The sequence below is a fragment of a genome, unplaced genomic scaffold (genome assembly GCF_019419815.1).
Source record: "Pyrus x bretschneideri cultivar Hongxiangsu unplaced genomic scaffold, Pyrus_bretschneideri_v1 Contig46, whole genome shotgun sequence".
NCBI lineage: Eukaryota > Viridiplantae > Streptophyta > Magnoliopsida > Rosales > Rosaceae > Pyrus > Pyrus x bretschneideri.
In genome coordinates, this window is record NW_025999783.1 from 2073817 (window position 1) to 2093962 (window position 20146).

The following is a 20146-nucleotide window of genomic DNA, read 5'->3' on the forward strand; positions in this document are numbered from 1 at the left end:
TAACAATCTGATTATATCCCGAATAACCATCAAGAAAGCAATAAAAGAGTGACCAGCTAACCTTTCAAGCATTTGATCAATGAACGGTAGAGGAAAGTGGTTTTTCCTTGTGGTGTCGTTGAGCTTCCTATAGTCAATGCAAACTTTCTAACCTGTTTGGATTCTAGTGGGCACAAGTTCATTCTCTTCATTTTTTACCACAGTGACTCCAGATTTCTTTGGTACTACTTGAACCGATGAAACCCAACGACTATCCGAAATTGGATAAATCACTCCATAATCAAGAGGCTTGATAATCTCCTTTTTCACAACTTCCATCATCAGAGGGTTGAGTCGGTGTTAAGCCTCTTGAGTTGGTTTAGCCCTCTCCTCTAGAAGTATGCGATGCATGCATGTTATAAGGCTAATTCCCTTAATGTCGGCCAAAGTCCATCCAATGGCTACTTTGTGATCTTTCAACACCAGAACCAGTTTCTCCTCCTCTATTGTCATGAGTGATGAAGAGACTATGATGGGCAACGTCTTTTTATCTCCCAAAAGGACATACTTCAAATGATTCAGCAATGGTTTAAGCTCAAGAATGGGTGCTTGAATCACTGAAGGTAACAACTTATTAGTAGAAACGGGAATTGGAATTGGGATTGGAGAATTACCAATGTGTTGTGGCAAAGACTCCAGGGAAGCCACCATCTTGACAATTTCTGCATGATGAGGCTCGATCACATTGGTTTTGAGTCTAATTCCTTCGGCAATGGTTGTTTCAAGGGCATCCTTCTCCAAGGAGTCAAGATATTCCTGCTCTAAAGAATCAAATACATCAATAAAGAAACAAGAATGATCATCAATAAGATACCTTATAGCTTCAGAAATGTTAAAATCAATGATATCGCCATCAAATTCCATTGTTAACGTCCCTTTGAACACATCTATCTTGGTTCGGGCTGTTTTCATGAAAGGTCTTCCAAGTAAGATTGGCAATGGTGTAGAATGGGTTGAATCTTCTATGTCAAGCACATAAAAATCTGTTGGAAATATCAAGTGGTTAACCTGCACCAAAACATCTTCCAAAACTCCTTTCGGATATGCATTAGAACGATCAGCTAATTGAATAATAACACCATCATTTTTAAGCTCTCATAGATTCATAGATGTATAGATAGAGTATGGCATGACATGGAAGCACCTAAATCTAACATAGCATGTTCAAACTTGGTATTACCAATAACACAAGGGATTGTGAAAGTACCTGGATCTTTGCATTTAGGTGGCATTTTTCTTTGCAAAACTGCAAAGACATTCTTACTTACCTGTACCACTTCCATGTTCGAAATCCATCTCCTTGTTGTACAAAGCTCTTTAAAAAATTTAGCATACTTTGGAACTTGCTTTATTGTATCAAGAAGTGGGATATTGACTTGTACCTTCCTGAAGGTTTCTAAGATGTCTTTTTCATTCTTTTCTTTCTTAGATTGCATAAATCTACGAGGAAAAGGCACAATTGGTGGAATAATGTTAGAATGAGTTGAATTCGAACCAACTTACCTAAATTGGGTGGCTTAGGAGCCTTGGGAGGTTGCGGCAAGGGTTGCTCTTCCCTTGCCATGACCTTGTCCCCTCTTCTTCTTCGAGCAGCAGCTGTTCGTCCTCTTTTTGGCTATGTTTGGATGAGTTTGGATTAGTTCCAATCTCTTTACCACTTCTCAAAGTGATGGCCTTAGCAGTTTCAAAACCTCCATTTGGATTGACAATGGTTGAATTAGGTAGTTTGCCTTGTTCTCTAAATTGTCCCATGAATTTTTCCATCTACCCAAATTGCTTCTTCATTTCACCCATCTTTTTGGCTTGATTTTGTAAACCTTGAGTCAAAGAAGTTAGTACTTGAATAATTTATCATTATCCATTGACGAACCTAAGTTTGCTTGGGAAGATTGTGGTGAAGGTTGTGGTGGTGCATATGACCTTTGATAGAGCCCCGGAGGTGGCTATCTATATCCGTCTTGTTGTTGAGTTTGTTGAGGTTCCCTCCACTTCATATTTGGATAATCTCTCCAACCTTGATTGTAGGTGTTGGAAAACGGGTCATACCTTGGTTGATTTTGGCTTTGATAACCTATGGCATTGGCATTTTCCCACCCTCCATTCTCTATCAATTGAGGACATTGATCAATGAGATGCCCTTGCATAGAGCAGATGCCACAAGTAGCTGCACCTTACACCTTGGATCCTTCAACAACCTGTGAACTAAGAGTAGAGAGATTAGCCATTTGAGATTCAAGTTCTGAAATTGCACTTACCTCATTAACTTGACTTTGCCGTGTATGATCTCTTCCTCTAACTTCTTCGTATTGTTGTGCATTCAAGGCTCAATTCGCAATTAATATCTTCGCAACAACTGGTGTTTTGTCAACCAAAGCACCTCCTGCTGAAGCATCAAGCATTTGTCTCTCAAGTAGAAGTAGTCCTTTATAGAAATATTGAATTAAAAGCTCTTCCTTCATTTGATGTTGTCGACAAGATGCATCTAAAGTCTTGAAACGCTCATAATATGCTGTAAATTATTCTCCTGGGCCTTGTTGAATTCCACTAATTCTCTTGAAGTGGGGAAGAATTTCTCTAAGAATGCTTTCTTCATGCTTTCTCAATTGGTATCATGCTGGAACATACTACTTCAAATTCCTTAAAATGCTTGTTTGGATCTTCCAAGGACAGCCCATGGTACTTAGGAATGTGATGCAGCAAACTAAACTTCAATCCAAACTCCCCGGCAACAGCGCCAAAATTTGATGTGGTAGAAACTAGCACTCAAATTAGACCCTATATATTTTGCAATCGTAGTATAAGTAAGTAGGGATCGTTCTAAGTCAGGGATTAGGAGGGATGCTAATCAACACAAATTAAATTAAAAACTGAAAACTAAGCTAAACTAACACAAAATAAAACTGAGGGGGATTTTTGACGAATTTTAAGAAACAAAAGTAAATAGCAACAATTAAATTGAGTTGTAAAGGGAATATGGTTGAAAAGCTAGCTATAGGATTCTTTTCCACACATGAAACATATGCACATAAATTGATTTCCAGTTATTCTTTCTATAAACCATGAATGACAATGCCCCAAATTAATTGTGAATTCACTAATTAATTCTCAGACTTTCCTAAGTTAATTGAATTGGACTCAGCGACGCAACCAAATTATCCTTCTCAAGTTTCCTTATATGAAAAGCATGATAGAGACACATAACAAAGGTCATTAAGTTCTGTGAAAATCGTAAGCATTGACAAAGCATTCGTAACTATGAAAAGCATGATACTCCTACTAGGAATTTACTTAACTCAATCATGACTAATGACTTTTACTACTTATAAATATAAGTTCATAACGATTAGGTGAAATTACCTTATATTCTAGTATTAAATCCCTGCATGCAAACTAAGTATGCATCCTTAATAAACATACATGAATAAGTTATCTATAAAGCAAAGAAGTAAATCGCATTCATGTTTTACGAAACAATAACTGGATGTAATCAATTCATATAAAACATATGATCATGGCTTCGAATTCACCTCTAGCTAAAAAGAAATTTAGTTACACATGTTCATCATAATTGAAAAGCAAACTCAAATAAACATGAAAACTAAGCAAAGACAGAAAGAACTCTGAAATCTACAATGATTAAATGACAAGATGCGGCATAATCCTTCTCCTTTGGCTCTTGCAGGTTGCAGCACCAATTTGGAATAGAACATGCGGCACCAAGTTTTCTCCCTCCCAATTACTACGACAGAAATACATATATATAGGGTAAGGTTCGGTAGAAACCAAGGAGAAAAAAGATTAGGGTGTTTGAATGGATTATGACTCCTAGAATCAAATGAGAAGTATTTAGAATAAGATAAGGACTCATTTTGCAGCTGGAGATAATATGAGATAATGTTGGATAAAGTGGAATAATATTTGGATAAGATAAGATAAGTTTGGATAAGATTGTCTTTCCTTGTCTTCCAAGCTTCCAAATTTGATTCCTCCAGATTTTAGCACATATTTAGCATATGTTAAACACCAAAAACGTCCAACCCCACTGCTCCACATGCATGTTATCCAATCCAAGTCCAAAACTGCGCCAAATTGCTCCATGTAGCCATTTAATGTCATCTTTACCAATTGGACCTACAATAATATGAAAATAACTTAAATTATGATAATAAATGGAAATTAACTAAGTAAATGCAAAGAAATAAGATAACAAAGTCGCATAAATATGCTTCTATCAGTAACTAGAAAGGACAACCTTCAACTTGTGTAACCAGTTTCGGCCGAGGATAGCATTGTGAGGGGTCGGGCAATCCATCATATGGAAGGTTACCAAGCGATTGTAGGGTTCGGCCTGGACGTCTAACTTCACGATTCCTATGGACCGTACTAGTGCCTCGTTGAAGGTGTGATTGGTTGTTTTCCCTTTGTTGATGCTGTCAAGAATCCCTATCTTTTTAGCGACATCTTTGAAGATAACTCCTGAACCATTATCAACTAAAATGCGACTGACTAAGGTGTTCGAGATTTGGACCTTAACGATAAAGGCATCGTCATAAGGCAAATGGAAATCTTCCAAATCTCGATCAAAAAACATCAAGATGTTGGAGTCAATGGCCAGCGGCTTGTTGATGCTGGCCACCAGTCTCGGTTTCTTGCAAGCCACCTTAATTTCTTTTCTGGTGTTTCCCAGGTACTGTTGTTCCCCATATATGCAATTAATCCTAGAGAACGCTGTTACCTCAGAGCAGTAGCGGATCCAGGATTTTAACATAGGGTGGTCCCAATACAAAAGCTCCAAAAAAAATAGACGAAAAGGCTCCATTAATATATATGCTCTTTGGACCTCATCTTGAATATTTGGAGGATAGTCCTTCATTGGAATTCTCTTTCCGAGGTCTCTCTTAAGATTATCTAAATCAACTTTTAACTCATTTTGTTGTGGAGTGGAATTACCCCCAATTGGATCAGAACTATTTGGAATTGGAGAGGAAGTTGCAGAACTATTCGGAATAGGATTGGAACTATCCAAGTTTGAAGGTGAACTATTTGAAATATGATTGTCTGAACTAATCAATGATGATTTTCGCTTGTAATATCGTTTCATACTTCTAATTTCTACACAAATCAATTAATAAAAAAATCTATATCAATTGATGAAACTAAAAAATATGTATGAACTAACACTAAAATAGATATGAAAGAATTCTAAGAAATTAACAATAAATAAGGTTGATGTTGTTCAACAATCCTAAGAAAAAATCCTAAAATAGATATGAAAAACTCTAAGCATCAACTGTAGTTTGTTCGGCCCCCTTTGTTTTTAATTAGTGTTGTTTTAAAAAATAAAAATTAAAAACTAAAACTAAAAGTCTTGGCAAATATGTATCAACTAACACTAAAAAGTAAGAACTAACACTAAATTAGAAAACTTACAGAAATTTTAAAGTTGATGTTGATGGTGACAGCCTTCGACTGGCTTGGGAAGCGTGAGGAGCAGCCGAACAGGAAGTAGACAATTGCTGATGGGTGATGGCCTTTGGCTAGCTTGGGAAGCGTGAAAGGCAGACAATTAGGTATATAAAAATTTGTAGTGTGAATGATTGAAAACAATCTGACTAATGAATGGGCTTTTATTAAATATTAAACGGTTTGGCTTTTATTAAATATATAAATTGGTAGTGTGAGTGCTCTATCACATGAGTTTTTAAAAAAATTTTAATGACTTAGCCCAAAACAACGTCGTTTTGGCCAAGTCATTTGAAAAAAAAAATTAGCTTTCTTCTTTTTCCTCCTGTTTTGCACAGCATGCAGCTGCCATGCTTGCTGCTCTTTTCCACCATTGCCCAGATTTGGGTGGTCCTTGAAGGTCCTTAACACCATTTATCCAAGCTTCTGAGTGGTCCTGGGACCACCTTGGTCCCTTATTAGATCCGCCCTGCCTCAGAGCATTGGATTGGGCGAAGCCCCAAAAGCCTACTGGATTTCTTGTGGTGTTTTTCTGGGAAATAACGCTAGGATGACTTTCTAAACATCAGATCAATCACCTCCATCCTTCGAGTAGCCAATTTCTCAAAGCAAGAACTACTTCTTGGAGATCTTTGATACGACCCTTATAATAGAATCCTCGTTCTAAGCCAGGAGAATCCTAGAGTGTATCTAGTAAGTAGATATTGCATCCTCTTAGGAGTTGTGATTACATGCGGCACACGAGTATCCCTAGATTGTAAGGATGCCAAGACTTATAAAATCTGATTGTGTCCATATCCGGATCAGATCGACTGTCTTGCAAAACAAGCATGGTCATCTAGTGAAATCGCTAGGACTTTGCCTATTGCCCCGTAGTTAAGTGATGGTGGCACCTTGTTCCTTCTTATACAGCTCTGCCCAGAGCTGGTGAGTCCATGGCCAGACTTATGAGGTAACAGTATTCAGATCAGCCTTACTCTAATCCTAGAAAATCATGGTCCCACAATGCGGAAGTCTCATTAGATTCCAGACTATTTAAGGCAACCATTTAACAACCAGGATTATCATTTATCTTTCGCGTATATCGCACTGTTTTCCAACAATTCCACAATCACAACATATAATTGAATCAAGGAATCAAAGATGCACAATATTAACATTTAACTATGTTAATCAACCAGTAAGATCATATATCACTTCACTAAGTTTAATAGCCTCCGTAAGGTTTGCCGTATTTCCCTAGTTGAAATCCAAATATCTAGCATTGTAACCTTATGTAACAACCACAAGAGTAAACTTAAGCAACTTCTATGCACAAGAATTTAGGGTTCGAACCAACTCAATAGAACCAAATAAGAAAAGAGATTATGGACCACTCAACGGAATTGAACTTTAGAATGTGACCAAGCAGATTAACCAAGTGGAAGCATAAGTATCCATCTGATAGCAGTCCCCTAATGTAGATTATTTAAGCAAGATCATCTATGGATCTAATGTGACCAAGCAGGCAATGACCCCTCCCCCAATGTGGATTAACGACGCAGAGTCATCCCTAGAATGCGTATGGTCACCTAATGTGGATTAACGAAATGGAACCACATATGGATATAATGTGATCAAGTAGGCAATGGTTCCCCAATGAAGATTAACTAAGCGGGAATAATGTGGCTCCCGAATGTCGATTAACCAGGCAAAACCACTAATGGAAATAATGTAACTAGGTAGACAATGACCCCCCAATGTGGATTAACTAGGCAAAGTCACCCCTAGAATGCGTATGGTGCCCTAATCCAAATTAACCAGGTGAGACCATAAGTATACATAATAGTATGGCCCTTTAGTACATATCAACCAGGTGGGACCATCTATGTACCACACTGTTATATGGTGTAATCTCAATATCCCACATCATACATATACTCATCATAAATGATAAAGGTATGCACGTACTTCATAATATGTGACAATAAATATCTAGTCACACTGACGTGCAAGTTCTACATAATAATCTAATACGATTCCCGCCTCACACTAGCAATCATATATATCATTTATCTCATTTAAGAGTCTAATAAACACATAAATCCTAGTAAGGTGCCATTTGCACGCAAACTAAGGTGCACAATCCTCATGATAGCACGCTAACCAAGATAGGCCCACTAAACACAATCGGAGTTTTTTAGTTATGGTAATTTCAGTATTTGAGAACTATTCGAAACATTTTGACCAAAAGTGAACCCTCGATCAATGGTAGGATCAACCATCTTACATATTCCAATCTAGAAGATTTGCACAAAGGTTAAGTGGTGGCCCTTTACAAAACTATAATGGAACCATACCAACTGGATATTAGAAATGGAATCAGGGCATCAAATTTAGCTTAGAAGTACAAGTTTTGATCTTTGACCACGCACCACCACCACGCGCCTCTGCACGTAGCAACCGGCTGCTGAAACCCTTGCTGGAATCTGGCCAACTCCAAAATAGGGTCGAATCATATGTATTATAGATCAGAACAAGGGAAGCAATATCAAACGAGGCCTGAAAGTGACCGCATGAGACTTGAATTCGTCAAAGACCTTCAGAAGGTCGTGAACTATGCATCCACGTGTGCCACCATCTGGCATCCGATGGACGATCAGATATTGTGGTTTTAAAGATGGGAGTAAGGTGAGTTCAACCCAAATGGTGGTAGCCATCATTGTTTAGGAGATACGTCGAAAAAAGATGAAAACCGAGGCCAATCAAGAAATTTGCGGCTTGTAATCGTCGCACAACGAGGTCAAATGAAGGTAACTTTAGGTAGGTTAGGATTGGAGGGCAAGAGCACTCGAACCCAAGTGGTGGCATCGACTGAAATAGCCAAAAAACATTGAAAAATTGTTTAGAAAATCTGCCTAGAAAACTAAGTCCGGTAGCGGGTCAAGGAGGCCAAATAGGTTGATCCGCGGGTTTGGTTTCTAAATGATAAAGTATACTCTCAAATTACTGGGCCTTCCCTATATAAAGTTGCTAAAAGGAAAAAATGCCATGACTTTACTTGTTAATTTCTTCTTCGTTACAACTCCGTTTTAAGAAAGGTTTTAACCTATACATTCGTCGAATCGAGTTTTATCCAAAATAATAAGAGTGACCTCGAACAACCTACAAATTTTTAATGACTATTTACGAAAATTCAACTTTGTAACTAAGTACTCAAAACTCTTAAATTAACGAAATAATAATATTTTCTCACAAATATGAAATATGTAAATTACAATAGTGAAATTCAGGAATAAGATTTCACACCATTACCTCTCCCTTCAAGAAACAACTTGTCCTCAAGGTTAGAATTTAAAATTTGGAAACTTTTGTAGTACTTTTCTGCTTTGTGACCAGCCCACTGGACTAAAACTTGGACCCTAGCAGCATTCCCCTTCTTATACATTATCTGGTGCAGCACTACAAAATGAGCTTCTTACGACATTCCATCATCATTGATCTTTGTTGTAGGAACCACTTAAGATCCCAAGTGTTTCTTCAAACATCTAATATGGAAGATATGATGGATTTTTGTACTCTCTGGCAGTTTTAATTTGTAAGCTACCTTGCCAACCCTCTGCAATACTTCAAATGGTCGATAAAACTTGGGATGTAACTTTTGATAGCCATGTGAATTTAAATACTGCAGTTGATAATGAATTAACCCCAAATACACGAAATCTCCACAGAAAGCTCTTTCAGACTCGTGCTTATCTACCTGAATCTTCACCCTGTTTTAAGCGATCAACAAATTAGATTTCAAAACTGATAGCATTTTACCCTTCCCTATTAAGCTTTGTTCGACCATGTCTATTTTGGCAGTGCCCGATTCATAAGTAGCAATGTGGGGAGGTAGATATCCATAGACAAGTTGAAATGGAGTGAACTTAGATGAAGTGTGATAGAAGGTATTGTTACTCCACTCAACCCATGCCAACCACGCCACCCATTTCCTGGGTTGGGATCCAGGAAAGCATCTTAAATAGTCTTTAAGCATCTATTCATCACTTCAATTTGTCCATTAGTTTGTGGATGGTATCCAAAACTCATGCTCAGTGTGGAACTTTGGCATTTTATCCCTAAATCCAAACTTGAATATGCAAAATGTAATTTATCCACAAAAATAATAGCAAACGCGCAAGTGGCTTGTAGTTTAGTTAATTAAGCATTTGCATCTATGCAGTATTCGAATTCTCTTCTCTTCTCTGTAGTTTAGATAAATTTATTGTAAATTATGTTTGTGAAAAAAAAAAGGGAAATACCCAGAAATAGGACAGTTTCTTAATTTTGGGATAGAAATATGATATTTTGAATGACATACCCCAACCTGGGATGTCCACTTGGACTCCGAATTGAGCTGTGTTGGCTGACACCATGAAGGTGACGAAGCCATAAAGTGTAGTGATGTGGAAAATGTGAATAAATTTAAACCTAAAAGTGCTTAAATATAAAAGTGCGCTTGTGAGTGGGAATGAACCCATTTCACACGTGATGTCAGAGCATAAGTTAAGTGCAGTAAGGTAGGATGAGAATCATACCATCGAAGGTAACCACTTATACCAAGATTTGCCAAGAATCCTCGTCGAAACGAAAGCTCAACTACTAAAGCCTGGAGGGGCAAAAATAAAGGGTGAGTGGGCCTAAAAATAAAGCTTTGTAAAACCACTTTTCGAAAGCATAATAACCCCTCGCCGTAAAACAAGTATAGTTTCCAAAATATACATACTATGTATAGTAAGAAAATACTTACCATAGCCTGCAATATCTCAATAATTCAATACGACACAACATCTCGTAAATAAGCACATGACGTCCATAATCACGTAATCTTGCATAAGCAAACATATCATATCAAGTACTCATCGACACATGCTGACTCATGAGTTCATGTAGAGTTGTTCTGACATGAACAGGACTAGGTGTAACAATGATATACGTTCTAGTACTACAATCACGTGAAGATTGGCGCTATGCGAAGCACATACGAGTCCTAATTACCTATAGCAATCTAGGATAGGACTAGCACCTACAATGGATCCAAAGTGAGCATACGGTGCGATGTGCACATAGACGTGAAAAACTGTCATTGGCCCGGGCAAGTACCAACACTGGTGCAGCAAACGATTAGCAGATAATATAAACATAGTCATGCCACAGTGATTTGATAATTCTAGTCGACATAATATTATTCATAGCCATAAATTTAATTAAGGAATCCTGTAAGTTTAATAGTCGTTTCCTAATTTTCATTGTTACGTCATTTCCCATAAATGTTAATTTAATTACGGTAGCCATATAGAAAATTCATCATTAGATGTATATATGGAAACTAAATATATATATATATATATATATATGTATATATATATATATATATATATGTATATATATATATATATGTATATATGAAAGAAAAGACCTACTCACAAATTATGTCGTCGAGTCAAACCCGCCTCGTAACATCAAAAGTCCTTGCGATGTGTTTCACCTACAAATGCAACCACTTATGTAACTACATAACGTACTAACGTATAAACGCTCTACATAACGTACTAACGTATAAACGCGTTTTCACATAAAGTACGACTAATAAAGGAAATATTTTAAAATGATCGAATAGTTGGAGAGAAAGTGGAAAGCTAAAACAGTGAGAGGAGACACGAGAGTGAGGGGAGGAATGGCATGGTTCATTTATGGCCTTCTTGACCTCTCTGTTTTCAAAGAAGAAAATGATCATGAGAGAGAGAGAGAGAGAGAGAGAGAGAGATTTAAAATAATAAACTTAGTAAGAAGGAGTGAGGTGTCAACAAGAGTATGGTGCAAAAGTTTAAAAAAAATGAGAGAGTTTGAAAGAGAACTGAACCAAGATTGCTAGAGGGAAATGACACAGGACAGGGCAAGAGTGGGGTGTGGGCCCCACGTGGCTCACAAAACAAGCCCAAAATATGTCTAAACATGAAATTACCAAATCGCCCTTCACATTCGTAAATCCATAAAATCTCCATCGTAACTCCAAATTCGATTCCGCTTATGTCCACACGTTCATATCGTCGCGTACTACGCAATTATGCTAAAAGAAGGAGTCATATGTCGCTCAAAACTATGGTCAACGAAAGTCAACATCCTCGCCTTTAAGGGCATTTTTGTCAATTCACTCCTTAAAATTAATAAAATGGTAAAATTAAGGATGGGTTGTCACATCAAATATGCACACAACATGCACATGCCATATACAACAATCGGACAGAAATATGATTTTTCCAACACCTTGAAATGACTAAATTGTCCTCCCATACAAATGATTATCTAGAAATTCTAACTCTCATTTCTCATTTTGTAGAGGGAGACACATAGAAAAGAGAGAAAATCTCTCTCCAATTTTAGTTTGAAGAACACTAACCCACCCATCTTCTTCATCCAAGAGCTCTCTCTAACCCACCTATGTTCTTCATCCAAGCTCTCTCTCTCTCTCTCTCTCTCCCTCTCTCCCCTCTCTCTACATTTGGAATATGCACAAGAGCTCTCTCTAACCTACTCATCTTCTTCGATTTTTACCTTTTCATTCGTAGGTTTTGTGAACTGGGTTTGCTTAATTTTGCTTTTTGATTGATGAATTTTTGGAGGTGAAACGATTGGTTTGGTGTTTCTTGGAGGAGACTCAAATTCCTCAAATTTGATTTTACTTTTTATCATTTCTCTAATTTAAATGTGGGTTTTCATTTCTTATGTCTTCTCCCTCCCTCTACTCCCTCTCTCGATCAACATTTATAAGCACAAAAACAAGATTTGGTTTTTGTTGCAATTAAATGAAAAAATGTATTAAAGGTCAATTGCCTTTTGGAGAATAGATAAATTTGAGGGAAAAGAGAGAAACCAGAGTGGAAAGAAGGAATAGAGAAAGATATGGACGAAATTGTTTTGCGTACTCGTTCATTTTCTTCATATTAAGCTCGCTCATACACTGTATGTACACGACATGCACAGGACATGCACATGTTTTGCTCACAGATCTGAGCTCAACCCAAAAACACATAGCTCCCAACTCTCTCTTCGAAATTAGAAAAATGACGCAATCAGATAAATGACCCTGAACTTTATATGAAGAATAGAAGATTCATTAATTTGAATTTGGTATCAAATTTGATTGGATTCAAATATTTCAAGGATTTGAAAAAATTGCAGTTTGAATGGGCATGAAAGAACCCAACTGAATCAAAGGAAATTGTTTCACGAACTCGTTTGCTTTTTTCGTATTGCAGGGTCAGCCTCTGAATCAAAGGAAAAAGTAGTAAACTACGTTAATGCCAAGAGTATCAAAGATGTAAATACACACCATCTACACATAAGACACTATATGCACACCACATGCACATAATATATATAGTACATGCACATGACATGCACAGAACGAGAGAAACTTTAATGCAACATATTAGTATAGTGGATACAATTAAAACATAATTGTTATATATATATAAGGTTATAGTGACAGTTCCAAAAGTCTTGTTACATATCAACCACCGCTTAACCGTGCACGTGGAAAACATGATACTCGTTTTCGTTATTTCACGAACACACATGACCCTTAATGTCTTCTAAGTTTTTTCTTAATTTTTTTTTTCACTGAGGCCAGCTTAACTAGGTTGTCATACTCGCTAAATTTTGGAGCACAACATACATGCATCATAACTAGTGAACATTTCCGCTTCTCATATTAAGATGCAGTCATGCACACTATTTGCACACCACATGCACATTACGGAAAAAATTTCACCAATTTCTATAATTGGACACTTGAACTAGAAATTGTTCCATCCCACTTTTGTAGCACGTCAAAACTTAAAATTTATTCCACAAACAATACACCCCAACATGAAACACAAACCCTAATTTAACTTCTAAGTATTAATTCATCTTACACACAACCCATTTTTTTCATAAATCATTGATGAAGGAACTTAGAATTAAACACCTTATCTTATTATGCCTGCCGAAGCTTCAGTCGCATGAAAAAATGGTATTTTCCAACTAAAACAAAAAACATGGTATAAAACCCAGCTCTTTCTTCTCGCCTCTCTTTGAACTTTCATCTCTTCGAAATCAGAGTTCAGGGATCCGAGGAAATGAGAGAGGTAGAGAGACAAAGTGAGAAAAGAGAGAGAAAGGGAGAGAGTACAGAGAAATCAGAAAATGAAAGGAATAACTCATTTATATGTGAGTATTTTAGTAATTTTAATGTTATGTATGGTTTGTGAATGATCGGTTTGTCGTATTTCTACTTCAAGTTAAGAAATTATCTCATTTTGGAATATTTTCTAAAAATTATATATGAAACGCCACCGCTTCCGGTCAGGATGTTCTGATGACAAGCAGAAGTAGAACCCTAATTTTGTAGAAAGAAAATTTCCAAATTTTCTGAAATTGTGAGCATCCTCTCTTTCGTCTTCTCTCTCGCTATGGACTCTCTGCTTGCCAACTACGCCTCTTCGGACGAAGAAGAAGGTCAACAGCAGCAGCAACCACCACCACCAAAACGCACAGCTTTAACCCCAAAACCCAGCTCTCAACTTTCCTCCACTTCCTCTCTCTTTTCTTCTCTACCCAAACCCAAACCCCAAAATTCCTCTTTCTTCCAATCCCTTCCCAAACCAAAACAAACCCTAATTCCAAAATCCCCAAATCTTGGCGATGACGATGAATACCCAATTGATTCAACCCCCACCTCAAAACCCTCCTCGGTTTTCTCATCGCTTCCTCCGCCGAAATCCCGAAATCCAATTCAACCCATCACCAATCTCTCGTCATCCGATCAAAACCCTAGAAGGGTTGTCCAATTCAATCCTCCAATCAACTCATATAAGTACGATGAGGAAGAAGAAGACGATGAGGAAGAAGAAACGCGGCGCCGAAAAGCGTCTGAATCCTCGGTCCAGAAGTTGTCTGCGAAGTCGTTTTTGTCGTCCTTATCGGCGCCCAGGTACTCCTCCACATTGGGTGCATCCGCTGGATTGGGTTCGGGTTCGGGTTCGGGTTCAGGCAGGAGAGCCATTGTTGAAACGGAATCGGTTGGTTCGGGAGTCGAGAGCGGTGCGGGGGTGGAGCAGAATGTAGAAAGTCATGAGAAGTTCCAATCAAATATTGAGCAAAGTGCGGTTAACCATGAATGGTATGGTGGTTCTGAGAATTACCAATCTACTATTGATCAAAATGCAGTTAATTATGAAAGCTATGGTGGTTACGAGGGTTACCAATCTGGTATTGATCGACATGTGGATGCTGGGGTTCAGTTACAAGCAGGAGTTAGTGGTAGTGATCCTTCGAATTATGGCAATTATGATGGTTATGGGGGTTATGCTGGTTATGAGCAGCAGTATGGGAATGATTGGGTTGGTGGGTCCGGAACTGTGGTGCCAACCATCCCCGCTACTGGTGTAAGTGAGATTAAAGTTGGTAAAAAAAGGGGGAGGAATGAGGTGCCAACTGAAATAATTGAGGTTAAGCAGGACGAGTTGATGAAGAATCGGCCAAGAGAGGACCAGGCTAAGTTAACAGGAATTGCCTTTGGGCCTTCTTATCAGGTATCAACACGATGTTCTTGTTTCTTTTAGTGTTTATCAATTGAAAGTGATTTATATATTTTGACTTCTGCGTTAACACCTTGTTTTTCATTTATAATTTGAGAGCTCAAGGGCTTGTGTTGCTAAATTTTAATGCATAGTGAAACTGTTAGCAGTATGTTTTTATTGCAATGCTATGAATTTGAGAGACAGTTCAAGTTCTGTTTCATGTATAATTTCCTTTTTGTATATCAGACTCTGCATGCACTACTCTTCTATCCCATAACCTTGTTGATTAACGACCTTTTCATGCCATTTTACCAAACACTTATCATTGCCACTTCGTAGTACGGTCTAGTGATATTCCTCTTCACTGGTAAGTGAGAGGTCTTAGATTCGATTCTTGCCAAAGGCAAATTTGAACCACATTATTGCTAGTCCATTGTGAGGCTAAGCCCACCCCCCCCCCCCCTCTCCCGTGTAGATAATATCGATTGTTCAAAAAAACAAACGCTTATCATTAAGCCGGTGTAATGAAGTCAATACAGATAATATCGATTGTTCAAAAAAAACAAACGCTTATCATTAAGCAGGTGTAATGAAGTCAATGAAATTAGATGTGAAAAGGAAGGGCTATACGTTGTAAATAATTGATTCTTGGAACTTGAGTTTGTTGAATTATGAAGGGTAATAGCAATTGATGTTTTAACACCTAAAACCTAAAATACTGTTTTAAACTCTGCGTTACAGTTTATTATTAAATTTGTCAAAATGATATAGATTAGCCATTTGATATTGCATTGGGAAACCCTATATCTTTCCAATGCATAATGTTACTCAATATAGTATTAAGCATCAGGTAGGACTGTAGGATCAAGGATAGAGTTGGAGCCTGGAGGTTTAGGTTTTTTCTTTGTGCAGTAAGACTATGAAGAAAAAGGAGATTTGAGTTAAAGGAGACAACCAACCAGCCATCCAAAGCATGGCCTAAGATAGTACATAGAAGCTTTGCACCTGGGAATCCATTCTTTCATAAGAGGACGCTTTGCAGAAATTTGACAAGGAAAAGGTGCCTGTAGTTATGATGCTTAAGTATTTTCCTTGGAAGGAAGAACTGAATTATGGATAGTCGACTTTCTTTTAGAACTATTCGAGTTTAGAGTTGTGATGGCTGATGTCTTCTGCCAAACTTATAGAGCATCCTTGGGGTATAAAGTTGGACGTTGTAGAAATTGAGTCTATAGGTGGACACAAGTTTTCACTAGTTGTCCTTTCTTAACTATTCTCGAACTGCAAGTACTAGGGAGGACTCTTTCCTGACTAGATTGACTTTGAATTGTCTAAAACGACCACATATAGTAATTTTGTTTGTCAGTAGTGTTTGATAAAAAAATTTAAATCCATAACCTAGTTCCTTATGGATATGTTTCCAAACATCATGAGGGATTTTGATATATCCTTTCGGTCACGTTTTAATTGGAGTGGGCTATGCATGTCATTGATTCCCTTTAGATTGGCAGCAATGAGATTATGGTGTCAGCAGGTAGGATAGTGTTTAGATGAAAATAATGTCATAGGCTGTTTGTGTGAGAATTTTATATTTTATGTTGCCAATAAATATGGACTTAATTCTCTTTTTTAGTTGTTTTTCGGATGTTTTGTCATTTACCTTGGTTCATGTTCATTGAATACTTGGTTAATTGCTTCATTGTTTTTCCTTCTCTTTCGTTTCTAGGTTTTTATTCTCTCTGTTTTTAATATGGGTTTTTATTTTTAAACTAAATTGAGCTCCTAGTACATCTTATACATATTACATAGTAACTCTATGTATTGTTTTTAATTATTAAACAGAGATGTAGAATAATTGTGTCGGGTTGAAACTCAGAACCGACTTTCAATAAGAAATCACTCTACTTCAACCACACTTATTGCAATTTCCATTTCGCAAGAAAGGAACTCCTAAGTCACTGTTCTCGTTGTTTGTCCTTGCCAGTAACTAGACAGTGCTTTGCTATGGTTATGTATTTATGCATTGACTGATATATTTAAATTTGTTACTTTCAGCCTGTTTCTACAAAAGGGAAGCCTACAAAGCTGCATAAGAGGAAGCATCAGATTGGTTCTCTATACTTTGATATGAAGCAGAAGGAGATGGAACTCGCAGAGCGGCGTTCAAGAGGCTTCCTGACTAAAGCTGAAACACATGCCAAGTATGGATGGTGATCCGGGGGTGATTCTTTATCCTGTTGTACCCTGAATCTTTTATTTGAAATAGTGACGTCAAAAACATGAAATTATCTCTTTTACGTGTTTGCTCGAAGTTGTGTTGCTTCTTAAGATTTGTATCTATCATGAAAATATAATCATTCTTGCATTCTAGTTTGAGAATTCGGTATCTGGATTTGTTTATTATGGGGAGCTATTGAATGTTAGGCAGCTTTCGGATATTATGAGTGTCGGTAACTTGTGAAGGAATCCTCCCACGGAAGATTGCATCGTATGTACACAACATTGAGTACACAAATGTTGAGCAGCTCAGTGGCAACATCCTTGTAGCTAACTTTGTTTTTCTTTGAAGGTTCTCCGTTCAGAATTCGGATCCAGTGCTGGTTTCTCGAACTCGTATGTGCGTGTGCGCTCGCTCGCGTTCTGTGGTCATGGTAGGAACCAACCAAATAAAAAGAACAAGTCTGATGAGAAACCAGCACTGGATCCGAATTCCAAAAGGAGAACCTTCAAAGAAAAACAGAGTTGGCTACAAGGATGTTGCCACTGAGAACTTTAGTACAACTTGTTATTGGAATTGTCAAAGTTTATTAGGAACGAATGACAATAGTCTTGTATTCCTGTAAACACCGGAATGTAGGCTATTTTCCATGAAGCCGGTTGCTAAACAATATATTTACAAATAATTCAATATTAATTGGAACACAAATAAGTAAGTGGTTGATTGCCTGGTTCCAACCCACTGTATATTGAGCACAAACCATTCTTCCTTCCCCTAGTTGTATAATATTGCTTGTAATAAATATTGTAACACATTCAAGGAATTGAAATATTACTTATGACAGACTTTATGAGCATTACACAAAGAAATTAACTTGGCTCCTCAACGAATGAGGAGGATTTCCTCCTCAATTTACTACGCAGCTAATTTACAAAAAAAATTCATACTTATGATCAAAATCATTCCTATTATTAATCACTTGTAAAGATTGTCCCTGCAAAAAATGGATAAAATATGAGATCGTCGAGTTATCGAACTGTATAAAAACAGATTGATGAATTTGGTACAAAAATTATTAACCGTTTATCTATATGTTATAGTTAATTGATTTTGTTGTAGAGGTTATCTTTATATAGTGATCTATACCATTATAAGTAGGAAGTTCCGTGAGTCGACCACAAAATATCTTGAGGATGATGAACTCCTCCTCTGTCTTAAGGAGCCAACAAATTTTCGTATATTTCAATAATAGTGACTTAGACTTTACTAAAAATTGCAACAATACAATTTTAGATTCATAGCTGTTTCTGATCTGAATCACAGTTTTAGTTTCATCAGAGAATACAATCAAACACGAAGACTATTCTTTCATCTAAAAGAAGAAGATTGCAACTGAGGGATACAAGGCCATTTGCCAGCATCAGCTGAAGAACAGTGGTGATCAAAATGTTGAGCCGTTGAACCCGAAGAAGGACCGCTGAACGAGCAGAATATAAACACATTAGTAATAAATCATCATCAGATAATATTTGTTATAATCGAACTATCAGATGAAATACTCTCCAACTAATCAGGTCAGACTCAAATACGAATCTATGTATGTGGAAAGGCGTAGCATAACCGGTCCCCTTGTAGTCTGGGGGTTTTGCGATACGACAAAGCTTCTTGGAGAAATGTTGTAACTGGCCTTTTTGAGAAATGGCATCTCCTCCTCCCCCATTAGTGTACAGGGGGAGGGGGGGAGGCATTACTATTTATTCTCTTCTTTTGTTTTGATTCGGGGAAGGGGAAGCACAATAATAATGGAATCATGCGTGGGTGTGGAGATAAATTGCTCTACCACGAGAACAAGAAGTCCCATGAGTAATTTATGATGTTATGCAATACGAAGATTACACAAAACTAGTAGAGTGCAGGTGCAAAATTCAGGCAAACGAATACAAAACAAGTAAATGGGCTCACCTCAACGTCATAAAATTTGATATAGAAGCGGGAGCTATCAATGGAGAGCTTAGTTTCAAGAATTTCTGCAATGGTTGAACTCAGTTTTCCGTTAACACCTGGTCCAATGCCCCCAATGGAGATCAATTCTCCATACGCAGCAGGCTCTTCCGTGCCAGCAAATGCAATTGGCACAGACCCGTTGAGCAAAATCATCACATACTGAAGAACAGGGAACCAAACAGAAACATAAATACCCAATGATACTGTAAGCCACCGATACAATATAGAATTGAATGGGAAACAAGATATTACTGTTCATTCAGTACTTTCGTCGAACACTTTATGTGCATGCCAACAGCAAGATAAAAAGCGAAACGAGAGAGAGAGAGAGACTTAACGGACTCGGGTTTGCCAATGATCTTAGAAACGGCTTTGGTGGCGTCCTTGAGGATGTCAGAGGCCACAACTCCGTCCACCGGCAAGTTGGTAAACAGATTCAACGTCGGCATTCTTGTCAGATTTGAGGAGAAGATGAACAAACAAGGCGTTTCTTATTAGAATCACAGAATTACAGAAACCGGGTGGTTCTAAAAAACGCAGCTTGTAACCTTGTAGATAAGTCTATCTATTTATTCTACGCTGTTGAGGAATCATGTCCTTGTCAATTTTGCTACCCCACCACTTTATTTATTAGTTGTTTTTTCTTTAAGAGTCCAATAAGGCCACCAAAGCAATGAAGGCTGAAACAAAAATCAGAATTTTGATTGTACATTGACAAATTTGCGAAACTAGTAATGATTTGAAATTCGTTTCTTGTATTTATTGATCGTGCGGATATGAACTCTTGGGATCATACGGTTGCTGTTTCCTTCATGCATCAGATCGTGGGTTCACT

At 37.6% G+C, this 20146-nt stretch overlaps 2 protein-coding genes across 3 annotated transcripts; one reads left to right on the top strand and one right to left on the bottom strand.

The window, feature by feature from the left end:
* Window positions 1–13821: 13821 nt before the first annotated feature.
* LOC103929362 lies at window positions 13822–17459 on the top strand. The gene is made up of 2 exons (XM_009338554.3): window positions 13822–15101; window positions 17145–17459. Exons 1-2 carry the CDS (start codon window positions 13980–13982, stop codon window positions 17301–17303), a joined length of 1281 nt encoding a protein of 426 aa, XP_009336829.2. The 5' UTR covers window positions 13822–13979; the 3' UTR covers window positions 17304–17459.
* Window positions 17460–18580: 1121 nt separating this feature from the next.
* On the bottom strand, window positions 18581–19936 carry LOC103929361 (macrophage migration inhibitory factor homolog). Of its 2 annotated transcripts, none has more exons than XM_009338553.3 (3): window positions 19650–19875; window positions 19270–19470; window positions 18581–18784 (listed from the first exon to the last, which is right to left on the bottom strand). In XM_009338553.3, exons 1-3 carry the CDS (start codon window positions 19758–19760, stop codon window positions 18749–18751), a joined length of 348 nt encoding a protein of 115 aa, XP_009336828.1. In that variant the 5' UTR covers window positions 19761–19875; the 3' UTR covers window positions 18581–18748. The 2 variants fall into 2 exon arrangements, with proteins under 2 accessions (XP_009336828.1, XP_048423686.1); XM_048567729.1 differs by lacking the exon at window positions 18581–18784 and adding an exon at window positions 18801–19143 and having other exon boundaries at window positions 19650–19936.
* Window positions 19937–20146: the final 210 nt, after the last annotated feature.

Bases quoted from the DNA above. Each gene is read 5' to 3' on its own strand.
- LOC103929362 (XM_009338554.3), top strand. From the start codon at position 13,980: ATGGACTCTCTGCTTGCCAACTACGCCTCTTCGGACGAAGAAGAAGGT. The intron at 15,102-17,144 runs GTATCAACACGA...TGTTACTTTCAG, and splicing joins CCTTTGGGCCTTCTTATCAG to CCTGTTTCTACAAAAGGGAA.
- LOC103929361 (XM_048567729.1), bottom strand. From the start codon at position 19,760: ATGCCGACGTTGAATCTGTTTACCAACTTGCCGGTGGACGGAGTTGTG. The intron at 19,471-19,649 runs GTTAAGTCTCTC...CCTGTTCTTCAG, and splicing joins TCATTGGCAAACCCGAGTCC to TATGTGATGATTTTGCTCAA. The intron at 19,144-19,269 runs GTGAGCCCATTT...TTCTCGTGGTAG, and splicing joins TCAAATTTTATGACGTTGAG to AGCAATTTATCTCCACACCC.